Source organism: Corvus cornix, chromosome 5 (assembly GCF_000738735.6).
Source record: "Corvus cornix cornix isolate S_Up_H32 chromosome 5, ASM73873v5, whole genome shotgun sequence".
In the NCBI taxonomy this organism is placed as follows: Eukaryota; Metazoa; Chordata; class Aves; order Passeriformes; family Corvidae; genus Corvus; species Corvus cornix.
The window spans coordinates 52,830,217-52,843,519 of NC_046335.1; the positions used below are offsets into that span (position 1 = coordinate 52,830,217).

The following is a 13,303-nucleotide window of genomic DNA, read 5'->3' on the forward strand; positions in this document are numbered from 1 at the left end:
AGACAAGGCCACAGAGATGAGGAGGGTCTGAGGTCAAGTCAGGGAGCCAGGTCAGCATGGCCAGGTCAGGGTGAGGGCCAGAGATGGCAGCCAGGTCAGTCACAGTGACCACAAGGCAAGCCCAGGTCATGAGGATGACCTGAGACCAAGCCAGCATGTGCAGTCCACAGGTGAGGATCCCGGTCAGACAGGTCATTGCCCAGCATAACAACTGTGGCTTGGGCAGGCCATGGGGGCATGGGCTGAGCTTAAGGACAGCACCCAAGACAAGGCCAACAGGCCCCTCCTTTTCTCATGTTTCGACACCCTGAGCCAAAGTTGCGCAGCTGTGCCCAGCAGTGCTGGCCTTGAGCACAGCCCAGCCCTGCCAGGAGGGCCTTGGGGGCTGCCCAGGGCCCTGACATCAGCTTCCAAAGGAAATAGAACTTGTAAGAACCAAGGACAGAGCCTGCTCAACTCTCAGCCTATGCACAGATTTCTTCTGAGAGCAGAACATCTGCTGAATGACATTGGCACAACTACAGAACCATCCTAAAAACGTGGTTTTCACATGTTAACCAAAGCTGTAAAGTGCAAGTCTGTCAGTTTAAAATCCCTCTGCATGTACAAATATCTACTTCCAAACAGAGTTGGAGAAGCATACCATAATTTAAAAAAAAAAAAATTGTTAACTGCCACAGTTAAGATCTTCCCTCCAAACAAATTACAGCATTTTCATTATATTAAGGAAAAAACAAACCTCCATCATTCTTCATGAGTTTCTAACAAATCTGAAAAATTAGTAAATACAGCATTTTTTTTATGTCTGTACACTTTATTACACAACTCAAAAATTCTAAACAGGTATGACAATTAATATATGATCCCATCATTATGTTTTGACTGGATTTATCACCATATAACAGTAACAGGGTTTGGCTCCATGATTGTTTAAACCAACAAAAATCATCTCTGTCAGTGTCACTCCATGGAAAATAATTCACTTCTCTTTGCTTGCTTGTTGTTGATTAATTATTTAATTTTAAGTAGCTCTCTGTGGTATCATAGAAGTATCTGCTCTGATGCAAAAGAAAGGCAAGCAGGGCAAAAGGACAGAGAACACTCCGAACTTCTCAGTCTCAAGTCACAATGTTGAAATTTGGAATTGAATAGTCACATTAAGAAAATACATCAATACTGGAGTGGAGCATTTTAAAGTGCTTGTACTCAAGTACTTCCCTGCTTAGCAACTCTGCCATCATCACAAACATCTGCCCTAGTATTTATATTTTGTGCAATTGTAATAATCTCCAGAAGTTTAATCAATCAATCACTTTTGATATCTGGAATTACAGATATTTAATGACACTGCAGTCTTCGACTACACTGCATTACTTTTAAGTACTTCTTTTACAGGCTTCATATACTGCCTAATGGTACATACAGGATTTCTAGTTAAAAATATTTTAAAATACATGAAAAGGCTGAAGGATAATGATGTTTAGCACTTTCAGTTACAGCACAGTTTGGACAAATCAAAGACAAGCTTGCCAAGCAACCTGGCTCCACCTACCATTACCATTTATCTTCATGCTTTTCACCTGTTTAATCTCTATTCCACACAGCCCTGGATTCCAAAGCACCCTTACCTTGTGTCTTCATCCAGAAGTATCATTACTTCAAAGTATCATTTTTGCCACTTTAAAAATTACTTCTTTTTAACACAAAGTCAGTATGAGATTTACTGAAAATACTTGAGTGGTGAATTTAAGACATGAGGAGGAAAACAAGTACAGGCAAACAAAACAGAACAGGGGAAATAAGGACATAGGAAAACTGACCGGATATGAGACTAAACAAGAAGAAAAGGAAGGAAAACTCTTTTGTCTTTGATTAAGTATTTGGAAAGGAGAAAGAAATTCTTCAGAAAAATTCATTTTCAAAATTTTTCTACTCAGCAGTGTGATTCATGCTACCAGTCCTTGACACATGCAAAAATCAAAAGTGCTGGTTAAACCTTAGCTTCTTGTTTTGCTCCTTAGGTCACTAATTTTTCGTCCTGGCTTCCTTTGAGAAAAACCTGCCTTTTGGGGAAATGGAAATGTATGTCTCAGATCCAAATGACTGAATACATCTCTGCTGAATGCCCTTATGGAGAAGCCAAGTAGGGTTGGAGTCTGGAGAAAAGAGCTTAAGGCAGAAACTTAGGAATGTACAGTTAATGCAGTGAGACAGGAGAGAAATATAACCTAAATATAACCTAAATCTCCTTTGAGCCTGAAGAAAGCTACTGCATTTTGAAGCTTCTATAGATATCTACCATCTTACTACAAGACAAGAAGAAATAGAAGAGTACTGAAATCTTCTTGCTACCATGGTCAATTTTTTAAAGTAACTTTATGATTCCTATTTTTCCACCTAATCCTTTGTTGATTAAATAATTTCTAGTGATCCAACTATAGGCCTGGTTTTTGTCACATTATTCCTATATATTAGGCTTCTTTTAATAAAAAAAAAAAGAAGGTATGATTTAAAATGTCAAACACTGCTGTTCCTTATTACTAAGCTTAAAACCTTTGGGGATATTTTTCCCAACTGTAGTTTAACGCCTAAGCAAAAATAAGGTCTGTTTCCAGATATGCTGTGGACTTGGTAATACAGGGAGGGTCATCTGCTGACACAGTATTATCCTGCCAAGCAGAAAAAGCGTGATGAGGCTACTATTGCACAATATTTCTCAAAATAAACACTGCAATTACTTTTGTGTCTATTCATAGTGATAAATTTTGTCTTGCTGCCCACCTTCCTCCAAGAAAGAGCTATTTTTAAAAAGGTGATTTATATACTTGACAAATATTTTTCTAGCTACTCTTCAATTTTCTATTAATAATTGAGATAGGATGAAGTGACTTGTACCAGCAGAGAAGTAACTGAACGTGTTGTTATTTGACAAATGGTCTGGTCAATATTTGTGTCCGGAACACGAGACTGGATGGGATAACAGCTGTCACTAAAGTACTGAACAGCAGTAGAAAGCTTTTGCCCAGGTCGTAGAGACAAACACATGTTAATCTCCTGTTCCAACCAGGCGAAAGAAACAGAGCAAGTGTGAATATTGTTCCAAGAAGCACAAAAACTTCTGACAAGTTCAGCTGTGATCTCCAGTGGAAAGGATTAGGCCTTATCTTGGGAAAATAAACTTTCTCAAAGGGATGAGCCAGTAGGTTCTACCACACTTTTGGATTCGCTGCCTTTAACTCTTTGTAAGACTACATGAAAGGTGAGAATAAATGAGAATTTATTTAAAACAGTCTGTTCGTATTTCCTGGTCCTCTTTTTTCAGGTAAGAACCATTGCAAACAGGCACGTGTAGCTGTCTTAACAACTTTTTTTAGTAAATCCAAACAAAAACTTGGAATTAACAAGTCTTGGTACTAAGAACATGATGACAGCCCACCACCTACACGGGAATGGGATTCTGTGCTGTTCTGGAAAGTGAGGTACACTATGAAAACACAAACATTTTCTAATTCAGGTCCTTAGAGACACAAGACAATTCTACCATTGTGCTGTATCCCCAGATACTTAGATACATCAGCTGGCAACTGAGGCACATATGGGGAAAACCTCCAAACAACACCCCCAAAACACAAAGAAACGAAAAAAACCAGTGGTCAGAAATAGGAGGTGGGAAAAAGCAGCCTTCTACAAAGTGTTCAAGTACTTACTTTAAAAAAAATCTACCTGCCCACTTAGTTGCCTATTCCTTAACTACTACCAGGCCCATTCCCAGGCAACTACACCACCCTTGTCACACCCAAGAATAGGGAGACACAAAAAGAGGACCTACACAAGGCCACTAGACAAGCTCTTCCTGATAGTTCTTACAGCCTCGTAAAAGAGAAAATCCTGCTACAACAGAAAAGTAGGGAGACAGCTCTTTCTTTGGTCCATGAACTTGCATGATCCCCTTCAGGGAAGCAGGATGTATGCCTGTAAGCTTCTCGTGACCAGATTTGCCAAGTTTTACAACCATGCACTTTCTTCAGTCTCTCCCTTCTTCAGGCCAGTTGAAGCATCACTAACTAGGAAACTGAGCAATGAGTTTTCATTCCTTATCTCCCTTTCTCTCCCCCTCCTTCTGCTGATCTTCATATCCTTGTGTGCACTGTGACTAGAAAGGGCATCTGGTAAGCACAAGCTTACTGACTCATACTTCTTACAGGCCACCAAAAAGCAACAAAGACAGAACCTCCAAATTCACAGGAAGTTGGGAGGAGAAAGTATGACAGAAGAGCAGCAAAACCACAGAAATCAGACAACAAAAAGACTGATGGAGTACAGGAAACAAAAGATGAAATGGTAGACAAAGAGTAAATTGAGGTTATAGATACTGGAAAGTGTGCAGGAGCTAATAAGGAATGATACAAATTCAAAATATAAAGGTAGAGGATTTTTGACTGCTAGCACAACACAATCTAGGAGTCCTGGTTAAATTCTAAACTCTTCAGTTCTCTGCTACAGTAGATTTAGGAATTTACATAACATCCATCTGTATATATTAACCCTCTAATAACATGTGGTTAATGATATTAAATTAAACCCTATTTGTGTGACAGGAATTTTAAAGTTGAAAAGTTTTATAATTCCTTTCTGTACATGAGAGGAATTTAAAAAACTTGCCCTGCAAAATATGCTCTCAGTAAGACAACAAGAGAAAAAGATGGTCCTCAGTTTTCTCTTCCATATATTTGCATTCCCACTCCATCTTCACGGCTTCCCTCTATAAATCTGATGCACACAATGACTTTTCAGAATTGTCTTCATTGTTTTCCTCAGCCTGATCCTGTGACAAAACACTCCCATCCCAATTTGCCATACAAAAGCCAGGTGCCAGAAGACAGGGTAATTACCTAAGAACTAACTGAAAGCCTCACTTTCTTTGACATTTTCTGAACTGTGAATTTATAGCAACCTTCACTTTAACAGCCTAAATAACTGCCTCAAGTGTCACACACACCATACTTACAGAACAACATACCAGACCACATGGTGTAACATGCTGTACTTATGGTACCTCACACCACATTTTATGTCTTCAGAAAAGGGGAAAAACAGTTGGGCCTGTCCATGTTCAAAACATTGCCAGCTATCTGATCAGAGCAGTCATAATGAATCTTGACATAAAAAGCCAAGTAAAACCTTAGGGTGAAGTTAAGTAGCACCTATATACCATGTTAGCCACAATTTTTTTTAAATTTAAATTACCATAAACAAAACTATAATATTCTTTTTGGAATAATATTCTTTTTGGAAGTCCACAATTAAATCATCTTAGTAGGAGATGGCATTGAGCTCATCAGATCTGATACTGTCTGTGACATGAGCCCTTACTGTTCTTCACTATTGTCTTTCTGATCTCCATTCATTCTTACTCTGTATGTGAGAGAAGAATGGATGACAACCTATATCCTGAGGCCATTTGGTTGCTTGGGAGTAAATATGAGGTTCACAGGTTCAGAAAAGACTATTAATTGTGCCTTTATCCATGGCTGCTACAAGTTTATGATTCAAAGTCACTCCACAAACCAACGGAATGAAGACTAAGAGCGTTAGAATTTAATGGCAGACACGAGATCAGTACTGAGGCACCCAGGTAGCAGTGATGCAACGTTGTAATTGTAATGAACATGTAAACATTTGATGAGGATTGTGTTAGAGCATCTTCTTGGAAGATTGGGAGTAACAGACAACAACAGAATTATACAAACTTTTTGGTCACACCAGCTTCATTAAAAACCTCCTTGGTTTTCTTTGGAGTTTGTGCAATATCCAAGGGGAGTGGAGCAGGGAATCTTTTTACATGAAAGTTTTTGTGATTAAATAGGGGCCACACCCACTTCTGCCCCTAGTAACTTATAGATACTACATGGTGGGATTGGACTAGATGACCTTTAAAGGTCCCTTCCAACCCAAACTATTCCATTACTCTCTAATACTGGAGATAACTTACCACAGGCAGGATGTACAAAAGGGTACTATGAATGTCTGATTAGGGGATAAAAGCACAATTTGTCATTCTTTCATTCGAAAGAAATTAATATTTACCATGCAGCTGTCTTAGCACATGATTAGAATTGAATTAGAACAGAAAATACCTCATTTTATAATTTAGAAAAATAATTTCGTTTTCAAAGCAGACCTAGACATACCCAGTTGCTGAAAGAGAAGAGCCACACTGGTGCCTGTAACAGGAAGGCTATCATGCAGAGGAGTCTGTATCAGCTGTCGGTCTCCAGCTCCCAAAGAAAACAATTTCTGTAGAAAGAATTTTTTAAATTTAATTTATATAGAATAAACAAGCTGTCGCCATGCAGATAAGTGATTCATACTGCAAAAATTATTTATTTTGTATACAGAAATTTAAAATCAAATAGAGGTCTGAAATACAATTTGAGGACAGTGATATGTCTCCCTGAATGTATAGCATGACAGTGTCTCCCTTGCACTTACACTTAGTTAAATAGTTATGGCTTTGAAGACAGTTAAAAGTACATTTCTGTTAATACAATAAAAAACCTCCTGGGAAAAAGAAAAGGTTTAAAATCCATTTAAATCAGAAAAATGTACAGTATTTCTAACTGGCTTTCTTTGCTATCTACTGTCTGCATGCACGAATTAAGTATGAACACACTTGTGACATGTGGGTATTGAAGAGGACACTTCTGCTATTCCTGTGTTCCTGCTCTGCACATTAAAGTAGAGTTACAACTTCAGCTACCTTTCCAGCACATGAAAATACCTCCCTTGAGGGAGGCAGGAAATGGGAGTGAAAGGAGTGCATTTGAGTATCGCATCCCAAACAACATTGCAATTGCAAAATACCCTTGCTTTCCTCTGAGTAAATCCACATGGCATTCAAGCAATGAGTGATTTCAAGCAGTTAGTTACCTCTAACCACTAACTCCCATGGGCTGGGGGGTATTTCTGTGTGGTAAATCTTCACTCTGTATGACAGCAAAGGCGGGAAATGTATGAAGGCAGCAAGCTTTAGCTGCTGCACAGCAGGTATTTGAAACCAAAAATCCCCCCAGGAAACCCAAACAAGTCCCTGAGCTGTAGCAGAGATGCTCTGCCCCAGCACTTCAGCAGCAGACCTGGATGGAGGTCAGTAACCCATTACACAGCTGACGATTTCCATGGTGGGAACATGAATAACCTGGGAGGCTCCTGAAGGACTTGTGGAAATAAATGTCACAAGAGTGCTCCCACTCTAAGTTATGTAATTCAGATTCAGCCCTGGAAGCACAAGGCTTTATAAAGGAAAGAGAAACACTTAATTTCTGATTTAAATGACAGTTTGACACTAGCAAATTTAAGTTGGAAATGAGTGAGCGTTTCATTTGAAGAGAGAAAGCAGAAGGGAACAACCAAAGGAGCCTGACTTTTCCTTCCTCTTCTAGCAGAGGAAACAGCCACTGAGAAAAGCCGCATTTATGGGCAGGGAGAAAAAAGAGAGGATAGAAACAGAGCCAGAAGTTCAGGTGGATCACCAAAACGAAAAATACAAGGCTCAAATACCACTGGAAAAGAAGGTTTCTGACACGGAGATAAAATCTAATTACTCCCCTTCAAAAACTAAAGCCTCAGATACAAAACCAGAGAAGTGGCTGTCTGGAGAGCAGTAAGGTAGATCTTGACTAAGCTGACAGGACATTCTGACACTTTCAGCACTAAGAGAAGTTCCAAAGCATCCAGGGCTATGGAAAAACCAGAACAGAATTAGGGAGTTGTAGGATTTCAAGAGGGTTGATAATGCATAGGTTGGGTGGGAAGCTGTGTATGTAATTGACTGTAAAACGTTGCCATTTGCACATGTAGTTTCCAAGTTTGTTTCATAGTAAGGACCATAACTTCCCATCAGTGTCACAGCATAAAGCAAAATCCAAGCACAGAAGACCCAACTGGATTATCAAAAACCCACAAATGTATTGGAATAATTTATATAAAGTAAATCAACAAACAAACCTGACTTTCTGCTCACAGAAAGCACAGGGGAAAAGCTGAAAGAAGTCTATTCACTAGAAGACTTTTTTTTTCTTTTTTTTTTTTTAAGGCATGGGCTATTTGCAATATTTAATTCCTCTGAGGAAACCACATTGGAGTTACTTTTTAGCATTTAAAAAAAATTTGTGGTAATAGAAATTTAAACGAGTTACCAAAGAAGAGACCAGGGGAATCCTGAACTCCATCAAGGAAAAAACATGCATAAATGAACTGGTATGAAGGTTATGTTAGAAAATGGCAAAGAAAGAAAGCCTGTAAAAAAATTTCTGTAGCAAGCAGAAATATTCCTGAACACATTATTATTAAAAACTAAACTTATACAAACTGCTTAATTTGTTAATGTGCCCTGTAAAAGCCAACTCAGTGACAAAATTAACCCTTTGACCTTAACCTGGAATGGAATTTTTGCTGTCTTTAGAAGACAGGCTACAGGGAAAGCACTCACAGGCCACAGGGAAAGCACTCAGCTGAACTATGATCTTTATTTCTTCAAAAATATCTCAAGAATTTATTTTTTGTTTTCTTCATAAATTAAATTAACTGGAAAAATACCCTTTCCCCCTCCCCATTTACCTGAGACCCTCCAGAAGCAGGGACAAGGCATGAACACAGATTTGCAATGAGAGTCTCCAGGGACACATTCAGGCTGTCCACATACACAGTGTAGATCAAACCAAGGCAAGCCTAGAAAGGTTGACAAAAAAATTCAGACTGCTATACAAGGAAGGCAGATGTCAAATTATTTAGAGATCTATGCATATAGGTTTTTTTTTAGTAAGTTCCTCTTAATAGTTTTTCGTGTAGTGAAGTACTTTCCAACCAAAGACAAAGTAATTTGCACAGAGGCAATCATTCCTTTAAAAAAAAATTAGCTTGGCTACTTACAAGGGATAGATGTTCTTTTTAAAAGAAATTCTAGGCATAATATTTTTGCTTTGCTTGTTATACAAGAAGTGCTTTATTATAAGTTACTGTTAAAAATGATAAAAATCAACACAGCTTCATCTGTGCTTTGAACTCTAATGGACCTAAACCTGACTGATTTCCAGGGCAGAACACTGATTAATCCACGAGCTTCTGAGGCTGATTTTAAGATTAGCATCGATGACCAGCAATTCCATATGTTATTTAACTTACATTCTTTATTTTATTATATTGATGTAAATATATTTTATATTAATAGTATACTAATATTTCAGCATCTTTTTTTAAATGGATCCAATTTTAATTGAGAAATCACAGATACAGCTTTAGCATTTTTACTAATCATTTAATGCAGATCAACATGCCATTTCTTATAAGCCGTTAGACAAAAGGAAATAACTGCTCCACAGCATCTTTTGCCTGTTAACTGCTGTAACTTTGATAAATCAGCAAGTATTTCAGTAATTCTCTTCTTAGAAGTAATTCCAACAGTAACTTTTCATATAACACATAGTTAAACAGTGAAACTCCATGCTGTGGGTTGTTGTAAAATATGAATGTTAAGAAAGTGAACTAAGTATAGAAAAACCCCATACAACCAACACCTCTGGTTCAGGATGTCATTTAACTATTATTCACATTGAATTAGGAAAGCATTTTGTAGAATTATTTCTACAGCCTGCCCTATTCTTACACACTTTGCTTTGCATTTGCTATGGGCCACTTTCAGAGACAGAATACTGGGCTACGTGGACTTTTAATCTCACTTGGTAGAGTCATCCTTAATCTCTAAAGACAACTGCTGAATGATTTCCTCCTTTGATCTGTAAACTGAACTTTATTTGTTTCTGTTAATATGTATTAGCTTAGGAGAAATTTAAGCTTTTCATTTATCTCAGATAAGTCATATTTCACCAGCTGAAAGTAATCCAAAATCCTAAATCTCTGTCATGCATCTTAATTTGGTCTGGAAGAGGCTCGGAATTTTGCTTTATATATGGAGGAGAACTAGATTTTCACTGTTAATTTCCAACTATATAGTTAGTCAAATATTGTCTGGTTTTGTCCTAATAACTCCTTTCATTATAGAGTTCATGGAGCCCAGAAAAAAGTTTATCATGCCTTCTGTGTAGTTTTAAAACTGCTTTAACCTACAGGGGCTATTTACTGTCACAGATGTTGAATTTTATCTAGTTCAATCTAAAGCTACTTTTGCTTTTAAATTCCCAAATCAATCCTGAGTGAGGTATTTTAAATCAAAAGTACTGTCACTGTTACTCATTTAAAACCAGATTTTTCTGCTGATATATTGTAAATAGCAATTGCAAGTACTTTACCCTGAAAATTTCTGGATAATCTAGTCTGGATACCAACACCAGACTTTTGGGAGCAAATACTTCTGCAGGCGGAATTAAACCAGACTCCTCTTCACCTTCAATTTCTTTTGTTCCCTTGAAAACAGAAACACTTCAATTAATAAGTAGGAAGAAACCTCAAAACAAAATGTTAGCATTTTTACCAAAAGTTCACATTTCTCACGAGCTTCAGAAAAGACTGCATTTTTTGAAACTAGTAACAAAACCAAGTAACAGGAGCACACTGCAGTGGTTGCCTGAACTCCCTAGAGCTTCTAGATGCAACTCAGTTTATTAAAACTCATCTGGGAAGTCATGCACCAATGTACCTAAATGAGTTCTCTGAGACAGCAGTTTAACAGGACACTGTTTCACATTAAATACTCCCTGTTGCACTTTTAGATAGTGAAGTGGATTGTAGAACAGGATCCTTCCATATCAAAGTGTTAGCTGATTTACAATCTCTCCAAATACAGAGATCATGCATTTCACAAAAGAATGTTTGGTTGTCTTCCTCATATGACTATGATTCAATTTCTTACAGAATTTCCACTAACATTACAGCTGAAATTATCTGTAATGTCATCTCCAGCCTGACCTAGTAAATTTGGAATCTGAAGAAATTTCTTCACAAGAAAACTAATTCAGATTTCTCAAAAAAAAAAAAAATCCCTCACACTTAGGAACCACTAAGGTTAAAAGAACAGAACAGCCCAGTGCAGATAAACCTGCAGTTGTTCGTGATATTGCGCAAGAACTCCTTGCCAGAACTTACTCAGTCACAAATAGTTTATTATTATTCATAGCCAAAACCGAAGATGTCACTAAATATTTTCATTTCTAGAATTCCATATATTCTTTGACAAATTAAGTTTTCAGATGACAGAATGTCCTTGCTTTCCAATTTCTGCATGTAATTCTCTCCATCCCCGCACCACCCACCAAATTTCTTTTATTTGTTCCTCTGACCAAGCATTCTTCCAAGCAAAAATCACTATATTATCTTAATTAGGAACACGAGAAAAATTACTTCCATTTTCATATGACAACATGAAATAACTGCCTTCTATTTCTGTCATGTTGCTACTCATCATTTCAGTTTCTTAAAAAAAAAAAATCCAACATTTCTCCTAAATGGGCGAAACCTGATAAAAATGCTCTTAAATGCCAGGAATGCTGCGAGTTCATGAGCTTTATTTCACAACCTCAATTCAGAATGTACAGTTTCTTTAGGCAAATGCTAACCCATAATTCAGCATTCAAGTAAAAATTATGTAAAAAGAGAGTACTCCGGTTTTAATCAGAATAGCTCGGTTAATACAGTATAACACTTTCATACCAAAATAAAACCAGCTGGCACAACAACATATGTACACAAATATGGGCAAACACTTGGCTTTATACATTAAATCAACCAATTAATTTGCAATGTATGTGCTTAGTTGAGTTTGCATCTCATTTCTAAGATAAAACTGTGGTCCACAAATTCATATGTTTTCACACAAGAACTCAATAGTCACACGTCCCACACAGGTTCATTAATTTTCATCCATTTTAATGCTGACAGGGAGAGCTTTTACAGGAATTACAGTTCCCTCCCCTGCCCCCCTAAATCCCCAAATTTTTAAATTATCAGTAGATGTTTACGGTATCAACCATTCTAAAGAGAAACTATGAGTTCTAGACATAAAGACAACAGTTTCTTGATATCTGACGAATTGTGGACTCTGACGTTAGGAAAAATGAAATTAAAACACATTCCACATTCCTAAAGGCAAGGGAGCATGGAAGCTCTTCCATATTCACATGGTACTAAGATAATGAAACCTCAGGGTGCATAGGCAGGGAGGAGGGTTCCATACAAGACCATTTTAATAAAATCCAGACAACTTCAGATCAAGTCCTTGATCTGAATTAATTCATAATTAGATTTAAAGCTTTCAGGGCACGATAGCAGCACAATACTGATTGATAAAGCATTTACACTCTCAAACCACTCTCTCGTACTTCATAGAAGATTTACAGAAAAATGCAATGTGACTGCTGTGTTACCTCCCCAGCTCAACATTCTGACAGGCACACAGGCACATTATTAGGAGTCAGTAGACTAAGTAGATAATCATTTCAAACACATGACTTTTAACCTACTTTCCAAGCAAAGTATTAACAGCATAAGCATTGTGTACCAATACTAATTACAAAGCAGTAAAGCCACAAATGTGATTCTATTTACACTTTAGGTTGGACACATGCACATTTCATCTTTCTTTATCCCTTTTTTCATCTAAGGAAAAAGTATTCTCTAATAAAAAAGAAAAAAATAGAAGAGTTTGTTACGTTGGGGGCTTTTTACAATAACTCTTTATTCTATATATGCAGCATTCAGTTTACAATTTAACTGAGAACAAATGGATGGTATGGAAAGCCTTGCTAAGGATACACAGACTGAAAGACAAATTTAAATTACAGAATCACAGGGCTACAGAATCATTTAGGTTGGAAAAGACCTCTGAGATCACTGAGTCCAACCTATGACCGAACACCGCTGTGTCAACCAGACCATGGCACGGAGTGCCACGTCCAGTTTCTTCTCAAGCACCTCCAGGGACGGTGACTCCACCACCTCCCTGGGCAGTCTGCTCCAGCGTCTAATCACCTTTTCTTCGGAGAAATTCCTCCTGATGTCCAACCTCAACTTCCCCTGGCAGAACTTGAGGCTGTGTCCTCTTGTCCTGTCACTTGTCGCCTGGGAGAAGAGTCCGACCTCAGCTACACCCTCCTTTTGGGGAGTTGTAGAGAGTGATAAGGTCTCCCCTGAGCCTCCTTTTCTCCAGGCTAAACACCCCCAGCTCCCTCAGCAGCTCCTCATCAGACTTGTGCTCCAGACCCTTCACCAGCTCTGTTGCCCTTCACTGAATTTGCCTTGGTTAATTAATACTGAGATTCCTTTTTTTCCCATTTTTCTCTTTTTATTTCTT

General features: G+C 37.9%; 1 protein-coding gene across 6 annotated transcripts in view; it reads right to left on the reverse strand.

The window, feature by feature from the left end:
• The window catches only part of SBF2 (SET binding factor 2), a 234,333-nt gene that overhangs the window by 110,061 nt on the left and 110,969 nt on the right, over positions 1-13,303 (reverse strand). For all 6 annotated transcript variants that reach the window (XM_039552225.1, XM_039552228.1, XM_039552226.1 and 3 more), the window contains exons 4-6: positions 10,308-10,421; positions 8,620-8,730; positions 6,192-6,297 (exon numbers count right to left, since the gene is read on the reverse strand). In XM_039552225.1, the coding sequence (XP_039408159.1) occupies positions 6,192-6,297; positions 8,620-8,730; positions 10,308-10,421 (331 nt within the window). The remainder of the gene's footprint in view (positions 1-6,191; positions 6,298-8,619; positions 8,731-10,307; positions 10,422-13,303) is intronic.